Source organism: Jaculus jaculus, chromosome 5, assembly GCF_020740685.1.
Source record: "Jaculus jaculus isolate mJacJac1 chromosome 5, mJacJac1.mat.Y.cur, whole genome shotgun sequence".
NCBI lineage: Eukaryota > Metazoa > Chordata > Mammalia > Rodentia > Dipodidae > Jaculus > Jaculus jaculus.
Genome location: NC_059106.1, coordinates 137,988,660 through 138,005,240, shown reverse-complemented (window position 1 = coordinate 138,005,240; position 16,581 = coordinate 137,988,660). Strand labels below are relative to the sequence as shown.

The 16,581-nt window shown below is 46.0% G+C and overlaps 1 protein-coding gene across 6 annotated transcripts in view; it reads right to left on the bottom strand.

Moving 5' to 3' along the window:
* Abcc5 (ATP binding cassette subfamily C member 5) overlaps positions 1-9,042 on the bottom strand; it is a 98,397-nt gene extending 89,355 nt beyond the window's left edge. For 5 of the 6 annotated variants that reach the window (XM_045149038.1, XM_045149042.1, XM_045149043.1 and 2 more), the window contains exons 1-2: positions 8,912-9,042; positions 2,183-2,356 (exon numbers count right to left, since the gene is read on the bottom strand). In XM_045149038.1, the coding sequence (XP_045004973.1) occupies positions 2,183-2,311 (129 nt within the window). In that variant the 5' untranslated portion in view covers positions 2,312-2,356; positions 8,912-9,042. Of the gene's footprint in view, positions 1-2,182; positions 2,357-7,077; positions 7,161-8,911 lie in introns of those variants that run through there. The other variant, XM_045149039.1, reaches the window with a different exon arrangement.
* Between the last annotated feature and the right edge of the window lie 7,539 nt (positions 9,043-16,581).

The window sequence follows — 16,581 nt, the reverse complement described above, 5'->3', positions numbered from 1 at the left end:
TAATCCCAGCACCACAGGGCAAAGGTCGGAGGAGCATCGAGTCCAAGGCCACCCTGAGACTACACAGTGAATTCCAGGTCAGCCTGGGCTACAGCAAGACCCTATCTCAAGAAGAAAAAAAAAAATTGCCAGGTGTGGTGGTATATGCCTTTAGTCCTAGCATCTGCCAGGCAGAGGGCCACCCTGAGACTACAGAGTGAATTCCAGGTCAGCCTGGGCTACAGAGAGACCCTACCTCAAAAAATCAAAAAAACAAAATCATTTACCCCTACCAAGTAGGCTTTATCCCAGAGATACAGGGATGGTTCAACATACACAAATTGATAATTGTAATACATTATATAAATGGACTGAAGGACGAAAATCACATGATGATCTCAATGGATGCAGAAAGAGCATCTGACAAAATCTAACATCCCTTCATGGTAAAAGTCCTAAAGAAACTGGAAATAGAAGGAACATACCTCAACATAATAAAGGCTATTTATGACAATCCTACAGCCCTATGGGAGAGAGAAATCATCAGAGATGAAAATAGTGGACACTGCAAGCCTTAAAGTTTGGCCATCGAGGCCAAATGACCCAACGGGGGCTGGAGAGATGGCTTAGCGGTTAAGTGCTTGCCTGTGAAGCCTAAGGACCCCGGTTCGAGGCTCGGTTCCCCAGGTCCCACGTTAGCCAGATGCACAAGGGGGCGCACGTGTCTGGAGTTCGTTTGCAGAGGCTGGAGGCCCTGACGCGCCCATTCTCTCTGTCTCCCTCTATCTGTCTTTCTCTCTGTGTCTGTCGCTCTCAAATAAATAAATAAATAAAAATTTTTTAAAAAATGACCCAACGGGTAACATAGTGGCACGTCTGTTATGGGGGAAATCAACCACTCTCTAACTGGACTGGAGGCTCACTCCATGGGAGGGAATACATGCCTGATACTGAAAACCCAATCAAAAGCCTATGACAGGGGAGGTCATAAGCCCTGGAAGTGTTAACATCTACTGGTATCTGGCTAAACGCATATAATGCTCACCAAACTGCCCTGTAAGCACTTTGCTTAACATTCATACCCACATATTAAGGCTACCGTCACTTTTAGTAAGAGAAGATTCTCTTTTCAGATAGTGGTGACCACTGGGATGACTCAAAAGGCACTACAGTGCTAAAAAGAAGTGACAAAGGAGTATTCAGCACTGAAACATCTCGATCACACCTTCCAAGGCAGGGTTCACCATGGAAGAGGAGGCGGAAAGAATGGGAGAGTCAAAGGAAAGGTGGGACTGCTTACAATACAATCTTCCAGACACAAACCGCCTAGACATTCATGACCTTGCGGTGCCTAGCAGTGCCTTCACAAGACCCTTGTAATAGGAGGAAAAGATGACGACATCCAACAAAACAGAGATGAACTGACAGAGGAAGGATACGATGGACAGTGATTTGTGAAGGGAAAATTGGGGGAGGGGAGGGACTTAACATGGTTTACTGTCTATAATTATGGAAGCTGTCAATAAAAAAATTTGGGGGAGGAGGTTTGAGGTAGGGTCTCACTCTAGCTCAGGCTGACCTGGAATTCACTCTGTAGTCTCAGGATGGCCTCGAACTCATGCTGATCCACCTACCTCTGCCTTCCAAGTGCTGGAATTAAAGGCATAAAAGTGTATGCCACCACCCCCCTCCAGCCCTCTTTTTTCAGTTGCAAATTTTTTTTTTTTTTCCCTGAGGAAGGGTGTCACTCTCACCCACACTAACCTGGAACTCATTCTGTAGTCCCAGGCTGGCCTCAACCTCACAGCAATCCTACCTCTGCCTCCAGAGTGCTGGGATCAAAGGCGTGTGCCACCATGCCCGGCTAAGCAAGGAATTTCTGACAGGCATTAAAATGAAATAATTGAAAAGGAAGAGAAAGCTAAAGGAGCAGCTGTGGGAGGCTGTCACACAGCTTCTCATCCCATTTACTGAGTGTTGGTTTAGAACCAATTCTTTTCTGTGGTGCTGGGACTGCACCCAGGGACTGATGCACGTTAACGCTCTATACCACTGAGTTACACCCAATTCTGAGTAACCACAAATTCTTAATAGTGACCTAAAACCAAGAAAAATTAAATTGTCAACTATCCATAGATGAAAAAAGTGTGGTATAGCAAAGCACGCACATTAGAAAAGGACTTTGGGGAAAGGAAACACTGACCGGTGGAATTCTCTGGAATCTGGATTCCTCATGGTCTCTGTGCTGCCCAGAAGTGCTGCTTCTCTCCCTGACGTTTCTATACCCCGGACTGGGGATGATGTATTCCTTTCCTATGTCAATATCCTTCATCTTCACCACGTAGAGGCACCAAGGTTCACAGGTTCTTCAGAAATTCTGAAATTAAAAATTTCCCAAAAACAGATATTTCCGAAATTGTGCTTAAACATATGCTAGATTACCTTATGAAAGAAAGAAAAGGGCAAAGGTATTAGCACTTATTTATTTATTTATTTTCAAGGCAGCGTCTTGCTATAGCCCAGGCTGACCTGGAACTCAATTGTAGTCTCAGGCTGGCCTTGAATTCATGGCAATCCTCCTACCTCTGCCTCCTGAGTGCTGGAATTAAAGGCATGTGCCACCATGCCTGGTGGTATTAACATTTTCTACCATTATCCAGCTTTACACCTATAAAGAAATAATTTCAGGGACTGGAGAGATGGTTTAGCGATTTAGGCACATGCTTGCAAAGCCTAAGGACCCAGGTTCGATTCTCAAGGTCCCACATAAACCAGTGGTACATGCATCTAGAGTTCATTTGCAGTGACTAAAGGCCCTGGTGTGCCCATTCTTTCTCTTCCTCTGTCTCTAATAAATAAATAAGTAAATAATAAAACCTTTTTTAAAAAATAATAATTTCAGGGCCAGGGAGATGGCTCAGTAGTTAAAGGCACTTGCTTGCAAAGGATGCTATCCTGAGTTCAATTCCCCAGTATCCACATAAAACCAGATGCACAAAGTGGTACATGCATCTGGGGTTCATTTGCAGTGGTAAGAGGTCCAGCACATTCTCTCTTTCTTTCTGCAAAAAAAAATTTTTTTTTTCGAGGTAGGGGCTTGCTCTAGCCCAGGCTATCCTAGAAAGAATTCACTCTGCAATCCCAGACTGGCCTCAAACTCACAGCAATCCTCCTAGCTCAGCCCCCCAAGTACTAGGATTAAAGGTATGTGCCACTACATGCCTAAGTAGTTCCCTAGATTTCTTTCTCCACGTACAACCCCCTTTCCTAGAAAACTTAATCCTAACATTGTGATTGGTCAAGTTCAACCACCAGAACTTAGCAACATGGCTGGCCTCTTCCTAAAACAGCCTCTAGCCCAGACCAATCAGCTGCCTCTCTGGCTCACCTGAGCCTGAAGGTAAAGCCCACTACAGTAAGGTCATAAATACTCTTACGAGGGGAGGCAAGCTCTCCAGGCTGCCTAAGCATTGCTAAACCTCCAGATTCTGGTGAGTTTCCCTTCGTCTTGCCCAGCTATGCTGAGACAAGGGGAGAACCCTCTAACCCCAACTCCCACATGGGCTCTTTACCCCTCCGCCTACCACATGGCAGGAGCTCTTTGTACTTTCTTTCCTCTTCTTACATTCCTTCCAGGCCCACCACGTGGGCTCTCAGACCATGTGGGTGTATTCATTTTCCTTCCCTTAGTTCTGTACTTCCCCAATAAATACTGTAAGTTAACAATTATCCTTCTCAGTTTGGTTTACCCAATTCTTTGGTTAAATGCAATCACAAACTTAGGGTTTGGGGTTTAAGGACTGTATTCTTGAACCCCTAATACCTTGTTCCGGTATCACTTTTTTTGTTTGCTTGTTTATTTTTCAAGGTAATGTCTTGCTGTAGCCCAGGTTGAATTCACTATGCAGTCTCAGGGTGGCTTCGAACTCACAGCAATCCTCCTACCTCTGCCTCTTGAGTGCTGGGATTAAAGGCATGTGTCACCACACTCAGCTTCAATTCAATTTCACTTTTTTTGTTTGTTTGTTTTTTGGTTTTTGGTTTTTTTTGGTTTTTTTTTTTTTTTAATTTATTTGAGAGCAACAGACAAAGAGAGAAAGACAGATAGAGGGAGAGAGAGAGAATGGGCGCACCAGGCCTCCAGCCTCTGCAAACGAACTCCAGACGCGTGCGCCCCCTTGTGCATCTGGCTAACGTGGGACCTGGGGAACCGAGCCTCGAACCGGGGTCCTTAGGCTTCACAGGCTTAACCGCTAAGCCATCTCTCCAGCCCTGTTTTTTGTTTTTTTGAGGTAGGGTTTCACTCTAGTCCAGGCTGACCTGGAATTCACTATGTATTCTCAAACTCACAGTGATCTTCCTACCTCTGCTTCCCGGCCAATTTCACTTTTTAAAGGAAAAAGAAAATCACTCTACACTTTTATTCTTTGAAACAAAGTCTCACTGAAATAGAGCTCACCAATTTGGTTAGACAAGCTAGCCAGTGAGACCCTGAAACTCTTGTCTCTCCATCCCCGCTGCTGGTATTACAGAGTCGCCCTTTATACAGGTTCTGGGGATCCAAACGCAGGCCCTCATGTTTGCATAGTAAGCATGTTTACCCACTGGGCCATATCCCCAGGATCCATGATTTTAGAATGAACTTTTCTTTTACCAAATTTTATTCAATGAAAACTTACAAAACACGTATCTTACCAATGATATACCCCATTTTTATAAGTATCTAATGGATTAGCTGATATTGTTTTAGAGCTCCAAGAATTAGCCTAACTATGAAATAGTATAACTTTAAACACAGTAAATAAAAGAACCAACATTACCTCAAGTACTTTGAAAGGGTGAAATTTCATGATATACAAATATCTCAATAAAGCCATTAAAATATTTTTTTTCAAATGATAACAAAGGGGGGCTGGAGAGATGGCTTAATGGTTAAGGCATTTGCCTGCAAAGCCAAAGGACTCAGGTTCAATTCCCTAGGACCCAAGTAAGCCAGATGCACAAGGCATTGCATGTGTCTGGCGTTTGTTTGCACTGGCTAGAAGCCCTGGCTTGCCCTTTCTTTCCTTCTTTCTTTGTTTGTTTCTTTCTTTCTCTCTCTCTCTCTTTCTCAAATAAGTTAATAAAAATATTTTTTTAAATGATAACACGAGTTTGGGGATATTACTCAATGGTTACAGGCAATTGCTTGCACAGCCTGCCCGCCCAGGGTTCAATTCCCCAGCCACCACCCACTTAAGGCCAGATGGGTGTTCATTTGCAGGAGCAAGAGGAAATGGTGCATATGCACACATACACACAAGCAAGTATATAAATAAATGATTTTTTTTACAAAAATAGTAACAAAAAATTCTCTCCCCATTACTACTAAGTCTCACATACTTTCTACCTAAAACTGTTCTATACCACTGCTTGTCTGTCTAATTCTAATTAATATTCTCCAATAACTCCAATCACTTCATTTTGTTTTGAAGCAAGGACTCACTGTACCTCAGGTTGACCTATAACTCACTATGCAAGGCCTTGAACTCATGGCAATCCTCCTACCTCAACCTCCTTAGTAAAGGCCTGCCTCTCTAAAGCATTCTCAGAACGTCCACAGCTTCCAGGTTACAAACAGAGCAAATACCGTGCATGGCCGGCTGACAGAAAAGTAAATTCTGCCTGCACTTCCGTTAGAGTCCATAAACCTAGCTATGATCATCACTTACAAGTTTGTCTCCTGTAGCACAAAATGCTGATAAGTACGATTCATTTTGGATTTTTGTTTCTGACGCAGGATCTCCATTAGCCTGGGATGCCCTCAAACTCACTATGTAGCTGAGGACGACCTTGAATTCTAACCCTCCGGCCTCCACCTCCCAAGTGTTGGTATTATAGCCATGCACCACCATGCCTGGATTATGCACTGCTGGGAATTGAGCCCAGGGCCTGGTGCATGTTAGGTAAGCATTCCAACAGCTGAACAAATGTCACAAGTATCAAGGGAAGAAAAAAAGTAAGCTAGCCTGCTTCAGTTATAAGAAAATACTCATAAATCTTTGAAACAAAAAGACTAAATCAGGCTGGAGAGATGACTTAGCACTTAAGGAGCTTGCCTGAAAGCCTAATGATCCTGGTTTGATTTCCTAGTGCCCACATAAAGCCAGATGCACAAAGTGGTGCCTGCATCTGGAGTTTGAAAAAAAACAAGATGACGATGACAACTCAGTCTCCATAGTGAGCTAAACTTTTTGATTTTCAAATTTCTGGCTTAGGGCAGGAAAGATGGCTTAGCAGTTAAGGCACTTGCCTGCAAAGCCAAAGGACCCCAATTTGACTCCTCAGTACCCATGTAAAGCCAGATGCCCAAGATGGCACATGCATCTGGAGTTCATTTGCAGAGGTTAGAGGTCCTGGTGCACTCATATTCTCATTTTCTTTCTCTTTCTCTCTCTCTCTCTCTCTCTCTCTCTCTCTCTCTCTCTCTATATATATATATATATATATATATATACACACACTCACACACACTTCTCTCTCTCTCAAATAAATAAAAAATATTAAAGAAAATCAATTCTAATGGTATCTTAAGAATATAGGTTTTTTTAAAAAATATATATATATGGCTTAAATACCCTAAGTTTCTGAGTGTAGTGGTGCACGCCTTTAGTCCCAGCACTCAGGAGGCTGAGGTAGGAGGATCACTGTGAGTTCCAGGCCACCCTGAGAATGAATTCCAAGTCAGCTTGGGCTAGAGTGAGACCCTACCTCAAAAAACTAAAATAAATAATTAATTAATTTTAAAAAAATACCCTAAGTTAATATAGCTGAGTGATTTACTTACACACACACAATACCACACTTAGTCCAGTGAGAAGGTTCCCTTAAAGAACACTCTTACTAAGCCATCTGTCACTAAGGTCTCATCAAGGTTACAATATAAACAGACCTGGCACCTGCCATCAGGGAAGTCCAGCCTTCCCCTCCAGAGGTCCAGAGCCTAGCTCATTATCTAGAAGATTAGTGCCACTTTAAAAATAGGCAGGAGGAGGGGGGTTGGGCAAATCTGAAAGGAAGGCAAAGAAGGTAATCCATTCACAATAGCCCGTGCCTCACCAAGAACACGGAAAGCACGTCCATCACCTAAGAAGTGGGGAGAGCCGGAGTCTTTCCGTGTATTTCAAAGTGAACAGGATCTGCGAAACATATGAGCAGTGTTGAGACAACTTCCCTGCGAGGACAGGAGTCATTACTGCGCAGCTTAATGAGATGGGGTCTTAAGTAACTCCCCTAAGCTCCTATGAAGGGTATGGGGAACAGTTTCTCATTATCCTGAACATCCCCGTCTCATAAATTTTCTGGGAAAAATGGAGTGGCTTAGCAATAACAGTATATAAGACCTGAGTAGGCACTGTCTCTTGGCCTCGAGCACAAGAAGGACACCATTATCTTCTGTGTCCCAGGGATATGACAAAGCATTCCATGTGGGAGCCAGCTAAGTGCTAAGCAGCCTAATAGGTTTAGGAAAGAAACGAGGCTCCAATAAGAAGCAAAGGACTAAGAAAGGCTCGCTTAGCCTATAGAATTTGTACCTCCCTATTTTCTTGTCTTTCCCCTTGTACTCGGCGTGAAGTCTTTTAAAAGACTCCTGATCACTTGGCTGGGATGTAGTTCATGTGTAGAGCACATAATCCAAAAAACCTGCTTCAACCTCCAACACCATCCCAATTAAAACAAAGCTTGAACACCTTAAATATCAAGGAAACAAGAAAATAAAATTGGCCATGTTTCAGTCTAAGCCAGAGCTGTTAAAAGGGAAATAGCAGGGTAAACGAACTAGGAGACTGACTCCCAAAGAAGTGTCCAGATGCAAAACGGACAGGCTTAAGGCCACCCCATCAGCAATCTGCCTTCTGTATCAAGCCCCTCTTGCCAGTGCTGAAAAAGACATTGGGCCTGCACTGAGATAGACTCTACCGCAAGAGTCGGAACTGGAGAACTATAACTAGCCAGACGTATTTCTAAGCTGCCTTATCACAACAGTCCTCCCAGCTTCTGAGAGGGGCAAAGGAAGCAGGCAAGGTACAGGAATACACAATGATCGCGCCCGCCCCCCCGAAACGCGCTCGTCCCTCCATGTTCCCACACCTTTCACTTAACTCCAGGGACCCAAGTCAAACCTATCACTTTCTTCCTTCAGAGCCTCCTGAAACTTTTCCAATCGTTCCTGTGTCCATCTGCCTCCAGCCTCCCACATCTGTGCAGAAATAAACCACCCTGGTGTGATCAATAAAAAGCAATGCGCAGCTCTGTGTGGTAGAAATAAAAAAAAGGGGGGGGGCACTAGATGGATGACAGATCTGGGCTCTGCCACGGGTTTGCTGTGCATGTATATGACAGGTCCCTCCACTGACCAGTTTTCACCCATTTGCACACACACAAAAAAGAGTGACTTAGGTCGAAGGTAGCTGGCAGCGGAGCCTTCAATCTGCACCTGGGGTGGGTACCCACATCCTTCAGGGTAGGTAAGGGACCCCGACCCTGGGCGTTGTTCCCACACCAGCTCGGGCTTGGCCAAAAAAAGAGAGAGAGAGACTGCAACCCACCCCACAGCCAGAGACCACGACGCCCCCTGGTGGCCGCAGCGGGGGATGGCGCCAGCGCGCGACCCCTCATCCCAACCCTACGCCTGCCTGGACACCACACGCCAGGGACCCCACCGCGAGCCCACGAGCTCGCCACCCACGGCCGGGGCGGCCGGGGACCAGAGAGAGGCCGGGCCCCGCTTCTCTTAAGTCTCCAGCCCCTGACCCCGGCTGCTCGAACCTCCCCCCAACGCAGCCGCCACGCCCCGGGGAATCTCAAGGGGATGATCCCCCCCCCCACCCCCATGACAGCTGCGGGACACTGCGGGCGTGCACGGGGAGAAGGGCCGAGAGCTGCCACCTACCTGTGCTCCGGCTCCCAAACAGGAGAGCGGCCCACTCCAGCAGCACGCTCGCCAGCATCGGCGCCGGAGCAAAACAAGCCTTTATAGCAGCATCGTCCCCCGCAGGGCGCAGGCGCGCTGCACGAAGTTTGCGCAAGACTGAAGGGAATCGTAGTTCCCCACCCAGCAGCCCCGGGCTCCTTGCTCCGCAAAAGACTACGTTTCCCAGAAGCACCGCCGGCGCTCAAGGGTGGCTGCGGGCTGCTCGTCTTCTGCGCGCATTCCTTGTGCTGTCCTATCCCTCCTGGACCGCCTGGACCTGCTCTCGAATCTTCCCCGAGGTCGTGAGTCCCCGGGGAGCAGCCGGGATGGTGGCCTCCGACCCTGAGTTTGCAGGCTGCCCGGGTGTGCACGGTCAGGTCGGGAGCAGCATGTCACCTGCCCGAGCCTACCGTGAAGGTCACTGTAGCCGGCGTCTGCGGGTGGAAGAGCCATGCCCCACTCCAGCTCTGTGGTGGCACTTAACATTTCACCTTAGCTTATGCGTGAGGCTGTATTAGATGCAATGGGCGTGGGTAGGCGCCGGCTTGACACCCCCAGGGGTCACACGCTGCTGAAGTTTCCAGTTTCTCGTGTCTCCTAACAATGACTCGTACAGAGACACATGGGTAGTTTCAGGAAAAGAACGTGGTTTATTCAACTGGAGAAACAGCCGAACTTGAAACTGCGCCAGAGCTGAGCTGAAGTCAGGTCCTAAAGGTGGACGTGGTGGGGGGAGGCGCTCCCTGACACTTTCATGGATTATTTACGTGTTAAGCATACTTTCAGCACATGCTCAGTTGTGTTACTTGACGCCAACAGCTGGGGAGGTTTCCGGTCTTTTCATCCCCATCACGTTTTTTCATATCTCTGGAGTCTGCCATCCTATCCCAGTGCCCCCATCTTAATCGCCCTCCCAGCCCTGTCGAGTTGTGGTCTCGGAAATCTTTTGGGGGTGCAGAAGGGTGGGTCCATTTTTTAAATCTTCCATGCTGAAGAGGGGCATATACGCTGCCTAAATGGAACCACCGATTCTCCCTACTCTAAGGCCCCATTTCAGGTTCAGTGTGTGTGTGGGGGGGGGGGTATTTTGTTTTGTATTTTAGGGGGTTTTAATCAAGGTAGGGTCTCAGTCTAGCCCAGGCTGACCTGAAATTCACTATGTAGTCTCAGGGTGGCCTGGAACTCACAGTGATCCTCCTACTTTCGCCTTCCAAATTCTGGGATTAAAGGTGTGTGCCACCATGCCCAGCCTTAGGTTCAGGTTTTTAAAGATCAGAGTCGGTAACTGTTGCAGTCAGCTTTGTATTGCTGGCACAAGGCACCTGACCAAAAGCAGATTGTAGGAGGAAAGGGTTTATTTTGGTTTACAGAATCCAGGGGAAGCGTCATGATGACAGGGAAAAATGATGGCATGAGCAGAGGGTGAACATCACCTCCTGGCCAACATCAGATGGACAACAGCAACAGGTGCATGTGCCAAACACTGGCAAGGGGAAGCTGGCTATAACACCCCTAAGCCCACCTCCAACAACACACCTCCACTAGGCTCCAACACCCAAATTGCCACAAGCTGAGGACCCAGCATTCAGAACACATGAACCTAATTCAAACCACCACATTCTGCTCCTGGCCCCCATAAGCTGATAATCATACATGATATAAAATGCAGTACATTCAGTCCAACTTTAAAAGTTCCCATAGAGCTGGAGACATGGCTTAGCAGTTAAGGAGCTTACCTGCAAAGCCTAAGGACCCAGGTTCAATTCCCCAGGATCCACGTAAGCCAGATGCACAAAGTGGCACATGCGCCTGAAGTTTATTTGCAGTGGCTGGAAGTCCTAGTGTGCCCATTCTCTTTCTCTATCTGCCTCTTTCTCTCTCTCTCAAATAAAAATAATAATAATAATAATAAAGTCCCATCGTTTTTATCAATCTCAGAGCTGTTCAAACATCCCCATAGTACAGTCTCTCAACTGAGTCATAGTAATAATGGTGATGATGATGATGATGGCACAGAATAAACATTCACACTACAAAAGATAGCACTGGGCATAGCAAAGAAAGATTGAACTGAGCTGGGTGTGGTGGTGCACGCCTTTAATCCCAACACTTGGGAGACAGAGGTGGGAGGATTGCCATGAGTTCAAGGCCACCCTGAGACTACATAGTGAATTACAGGCCATGGCTCATGCACAGTCCCTCTCTCTCTCTGCCTCCTTCTCAAATAAATAACATAGATTAAAAAATATTTGACTTCTGGGCTGGAGGGATGGCTTAATGGTTAAAGTGCTTGCTTGCAAAGCCAAAGGACCCAGGTTTGATTCCCCAGAACTCTCATAACCAGATGCACAAGGGGCGCATGCATCTGGAGTTTGTTTGCAGTGGCAGGAGGCCCTGGTGTGCTCATTCTCTCCCTCTCTCTCTCTCTCTCTCTCTCTCTCTCTCTCTCTCTCTCTCTCCCTCCCTCCCTCCCTCCCTCCCTCCCTCCCTCCCTCTATCAAATAAATAAAGAAAGAAAAACAAAATATTAAAAAATTTTTTCACTTCTATTTATTTATTTGAGACAGAGAAAGAGAAGGAGAGAATGGGTACTGGGGGATTGAACTAGTGTTGTTAGGCTTGGTAGGAAAGTGCCTTAATTGTTGAGCCATCTCTCCAGCTCCTAAATCAGGAATTTTTTGATAGCCCTGAAGAAAACTCCTACAAGTGTGTAACTCCTAGGAGTGTGTAAAAGAGAGGTCTCAAGAAAGGACCCCAAGTTATAGGCTAGAGAGATGGTTCAGCAGTTAAAGGTGTTTGCTTGCAAAGTCTCACAGTCTGGATTTGATCACAGTCTGGATTTGATTTCCCAAAACCCATGCCAGATGCCCAAAGTGGCACATGCATGCGGAGTTTGTTTCCAGTGGCAAGAGACGCTGGCATGCCCATATTCATTCTCTCTCTCTTTCTCTGCATGCAAATAAATAATTAATTTAAAAAAGAAAAAGAAAAGAAAACCGGGCATGGTGGTGCACGCCTTTAATCCCAGCACTCAGGAAGCAGAGGTAGGAGGATCTCCATGAGTTCAAGGCCACCCTGAGATGACAGAGTTAATTCCAGGTCAGCCTGGACCAGAGTGAGACCCTACCTCGAAAAACCAAAAAAAAAAAAAAAAAAAAAAAGAAAAAGAAAAAAGAAAGAACCCAAGTTAATAATATGCTTGTAAGGTGGAAAGGTCTCTCTGGTATACTTCAACAGGTCTGGGAAAGTGAACCACAAAATCAACCCCACCATCTCTGGGGCAAGACAGAGAAGAACCTTTTTGTGTTCCGGGAGAGATGGCTCAGGGGTTAAAGTACTTGCTTGCAAAGCCTAATGGCCTGGGTTTGATTCCCCATTACCCACATAAAGCCAGATACACAAAGTGATGCATGCATCTGGAGTTCATTTGCAGTGGCAGGAGGCCCTAGCATGCTCGTACTTTCTCCCCATCTTTTTTTTTTCTCCCTCCTTGCAAATAAATAATTTTTAAAATTAAGATTGGATGTAGTGGTGCACATCTTTAATCCCAAACTCAGGAGGCTGAGGTAGGAGGATTGCTGTGAGCTCAATGCCAGCCTGAGACTAATTCCAGGTCAGCCTAGGCTAGAGCAAGACCCTATCTCCAAAAACAAAATAAAATGAAAAAAAAATTTTAAAGAAAGCATGGTGAGGCATGCCTTTAATCCCAGCACTTCAGAGGCAGAGTTAGGAAGATCACTGTGAGTTCAAGGCCACCCTGAGGCTACAGAGTGAATTCCAGGTCAGCCTGGTCAGAGTGAGACCCTACCTCAAAAAGGGGGGGGGCTGGAGAGATGGCTTAGCACTTAAAGTGCTTGCCTGCAAAGCCAAAGGACCCAGGTTCAATTCCCCAGGACCCACATTAGCCAGATGCACAAGAGGGTGCATGTATCTGGAGTTCATGTGTAGTGGCTGGAGGCCCTAGTGTGCCCATTTTTCCTATCTCTCCCTCTTTCTCTGTCAAATAAATAAATAAAATTTTTAAAAAAGAAAACCATGGGCTGGAGAGATGGCTTAGCGGTTAAGTGCTTGCCTGTGAAGCCTAAGGACCCTGGTTCGAGGCTCGATTCCCCAGGACCCTTGTTAGCCAGATGCACAAGGGGGCGCATGCGTCTGGAGTTCGTTTGCAGTGGCTGGAGGCCCTGACGCGCCCATTCTCTATCTGCCTCTTTCTCTCTCTGTCTGTTGCTCTCAAATAAATAAATAAAAATGAATAAAATATTTTTTTAAACTTAAACATTTAAAAAAAAAGGAAACCAAAAAAATAAAAAGAATATCTTTTAGGTCTAGCATTGTATACCACTTATAAAACTCATAGACCTGAGATAAAGAGTATGAGGATTGGGCTGGAGAGATGGCTTAGCGGTTAAGCGCTTGCCTGTGAAGCCTAAGGACCCCGGTTCGAGGCTCGGTTCCCCAGGTCCCACGTTAGCCAGATGCACAAGGGGGCGCACGCGTCTGGAGTTCGTTTGCAGAGGCTGGAAGCCCTGGCGCGCCCATTCTCTCTCCCTCTATCTGTCTTTCTGTGTCTGTCGCTCTCAAATAAATAAATAAATAAATAAAAGAGTATGAAGATAAGTGACCAGAGATATAGTGGAATTACTACTTCACTGATGAGCATAAGGTCCCATACTATGTCTTCATTCAGCTTGACAGGTACGTGGATTGGGGTGCCACAGGGGGGCTGACAAGTGACCAGCAGGCCATGTTTTAGAATATTTTCAGTGAAGGCTAGAGAGATAGTTCAGCAGTTAAGGTACTTGTCTGCAAAGCTGTAGCAAGCCAGGTTCTATTCCCCAGGACCCACATAAATCCAGATGCACAAAGTGGCACATGCACCTAGAGTTTGTTTGCAGCAGCTGAAGGCCCTGGCATGCCCATTCTCTCTGTCCCCTTCCTTCCTTTCTTTCCAGCCTTCCTTTCCTTCCTCTGTCCCTTCCTCCCTCCCCCTCTCTCTGCTTGCAAATAAATAAATAAATTACTTTTGGTTTTTCCAGGTAGGGTCTCTCTCTACCCCAGGCTGACCTGAAACTCGCTCTGTAATTTCAGGCTGGTCTTGAACTCATGGCAATCCTCCTACCTCAGCCTCCTGAGTTCTGGGATTAAAGGCATGCACCACCACACCAGGCAAAAATATTTTTAAAATATTTTTATTTATTTATTTGCAAGCAGAGAGACAGAATACATGCAACAAGGCCTCTAGCTGCTGCAAATGAACTCCAGACACGTGCACCACTTGGTGCATCTGGATTTATGTGGGTACTAGGGAACCAAACCCAGGTTGTTAGGTTTCTCAGGCAGGTGCCTTAACTGCTGAGCCATTCCTCTAGCCCAAAAATATTTGTAAATAATTTTATATTTTATTTATTTATTTGCAAGCATCTAGCCATTGCAAGTAAACTCCAGATGCATGTGCCACTTTTATGCACCTGGCTTTACGTGAGCGTGGGGAGGATCAAGCTCGGGTCATTAGGCTTGCAGGCAAGTGTCATAACCATTAAGCCATCTCTCCTGCCCAAAAATACATATTTTTTAGCCAGGTTTGTTGACACATGCCTTTAATCCCAGCACTTGGGAGGCTTAAGTAAGAGTAAATTCCAGGTCAGCCTGGGCTAGACGAGATAAAAATAAATAAATAAGTAATAATAACCTGGTCTTAAAATTGACAGAATAGCCAGGCATGCTATTAAAGGTGCATGCCTTTAATCCCAGAACTCCGGAGGCAGAGGTAAGAGGATTGCTGTGAATTCAAGGCCACCCTGAGATTACATAGTGAATTCCAGGTCAGCCTTGGCTAGAGTGAGACCCTACCTCAAAAATAAATAAATAGGGCTGGAGAGATGGCTTAGCGGTTAAGCACTTGCCTGTGAAACCTAAGAACCCCGGTTCGAGGCTCGATTTCCCAGGACCCACATTAGCCAGATGCACAAGGGGGCGCACGTGTCTGGAGTTCATTTGCAGTGGCTGGAGGCCCTGGTGCACCCATTCTCTTTCTCTCTATGTGCCTCTTTCTCTCTGTCTGTCACTATCAAATAAATAAATAAAAATAAAACAAATAAATAAATAAGTAATAATAACCTGGGTTTAAAATTGACAGAGTATTTGGGAGTAAAGTACTATCATGAGGGGGAAGGGAGTCCTTTCTATTTCTATTACGTCTATAGATGTGGAAGGAAATTTTCCATGAAAAGAGGTCAGCCTACCTCGAAAAACCAAAAGGAAAAAAAAAAGAAAAAAAAGAGCCGGGTGTGGTGGCGCACGCCTTTAATCCCAGCACTCGGGAGGCAGAGGGAGGAGGATTGCCATGAGTTCAAGGTCACCCTGAGATGACAGAGTTAATTCCAGGTCAGCCTGGACCAGAGTGAGACCCTACCTCGAAAAACCAAAAAAAAAAGAAAGAAAGAAAGAAAGAAAAGAGGTCAGAACCAAGGAAGTAGCTCTAGTACCTATAAGTAGATTAATTTTCTTTCCTGCCACACCCAATGTAACCAAGGTTTTTCAGCAGAGATCTGGCTGTCAGGAGCTGGAGACAGTCTGTTCCCTCAGCACCCTCAGTCCTGAAGGGTGGCGATGACGTTGAGGCCAGCCCTTTCCAATTCTGAGAACATAGACAGACCATCCTCTACTGCCAGGCCTGTGAATCCTTACATGCTGGGCATGGGTTCTGGTGCAGTCACATGGCCAATGGTATGGACTTTTGCATTTGAAGCAGCTTTGACCTTTGATTTCTTTCAATATTTTTATTTATTTACTTTTTGCAAACAGGGTAAGATAGAAGAGAGAAAGGGGAAGGGAGGGAGAGAGAGATTGTATGAGTTTGCCAGGGCCTTCCCCAACCACTGTAAATGAACTCTGGATACATCTTTCACTGCATCTGGCTTTATGTGGGCACTGGGGAATCAAACCCGGGTTATTAGCCTTTGCAGGCAAACACCTTAACCACTAAGCCATCCCTCCAGCACAATTTCACTTTTTTGTTTTGTTTTTGTCTTTGTTTTTCGAGGTAGGGTCTCACTCTGGCCCAGGCTGACCTGGAATTCACTATGTAATCTCAGGGTGGCCTCGAACCCATGGCAATCCTCCTATACCTCTGCCTCCCAAGTGCTGGGATTAGAGACATCCTCCACCATGCCTAGCTTACCTTTGACTTTTGATCTCTGAGATTTATCATGATGACCCTTTGGAGGATAGATCTGGCCAATAGCATCTCCAAGTGCAAGCTCAGTCACTTGGTCCCCTTTCTCTCTTCTCCCCTGTTCCTGTTGATCTTCCTGCAGGTCTCATGTTGAACACTCATCCAGGCCTGGTAGCACACACCTTTAATCCCAGCATTCCAGAGGCAGAAGTAGTAGGATCACTATGAGTTCGAGGCCACCCTGAGACTACATAGTGAATGGGTTAGCCTGGGCTACAGCAAAACCCTACCTTGAAAAAAGAAATCATGGGCTGGAGAAATGGCTTAGCAGTTAAGGCATTTGCCTGCGAAGCCAAAGGACCCAGGTTCAATTCCCCAGGACCCATGTAAGCCATACATACAAGGGGCACATGTATCTGGAGTTCATTTGTAGTTGCTACAGGCCCTGGAATGCCCATTCTCTCTCTCTCTCTAT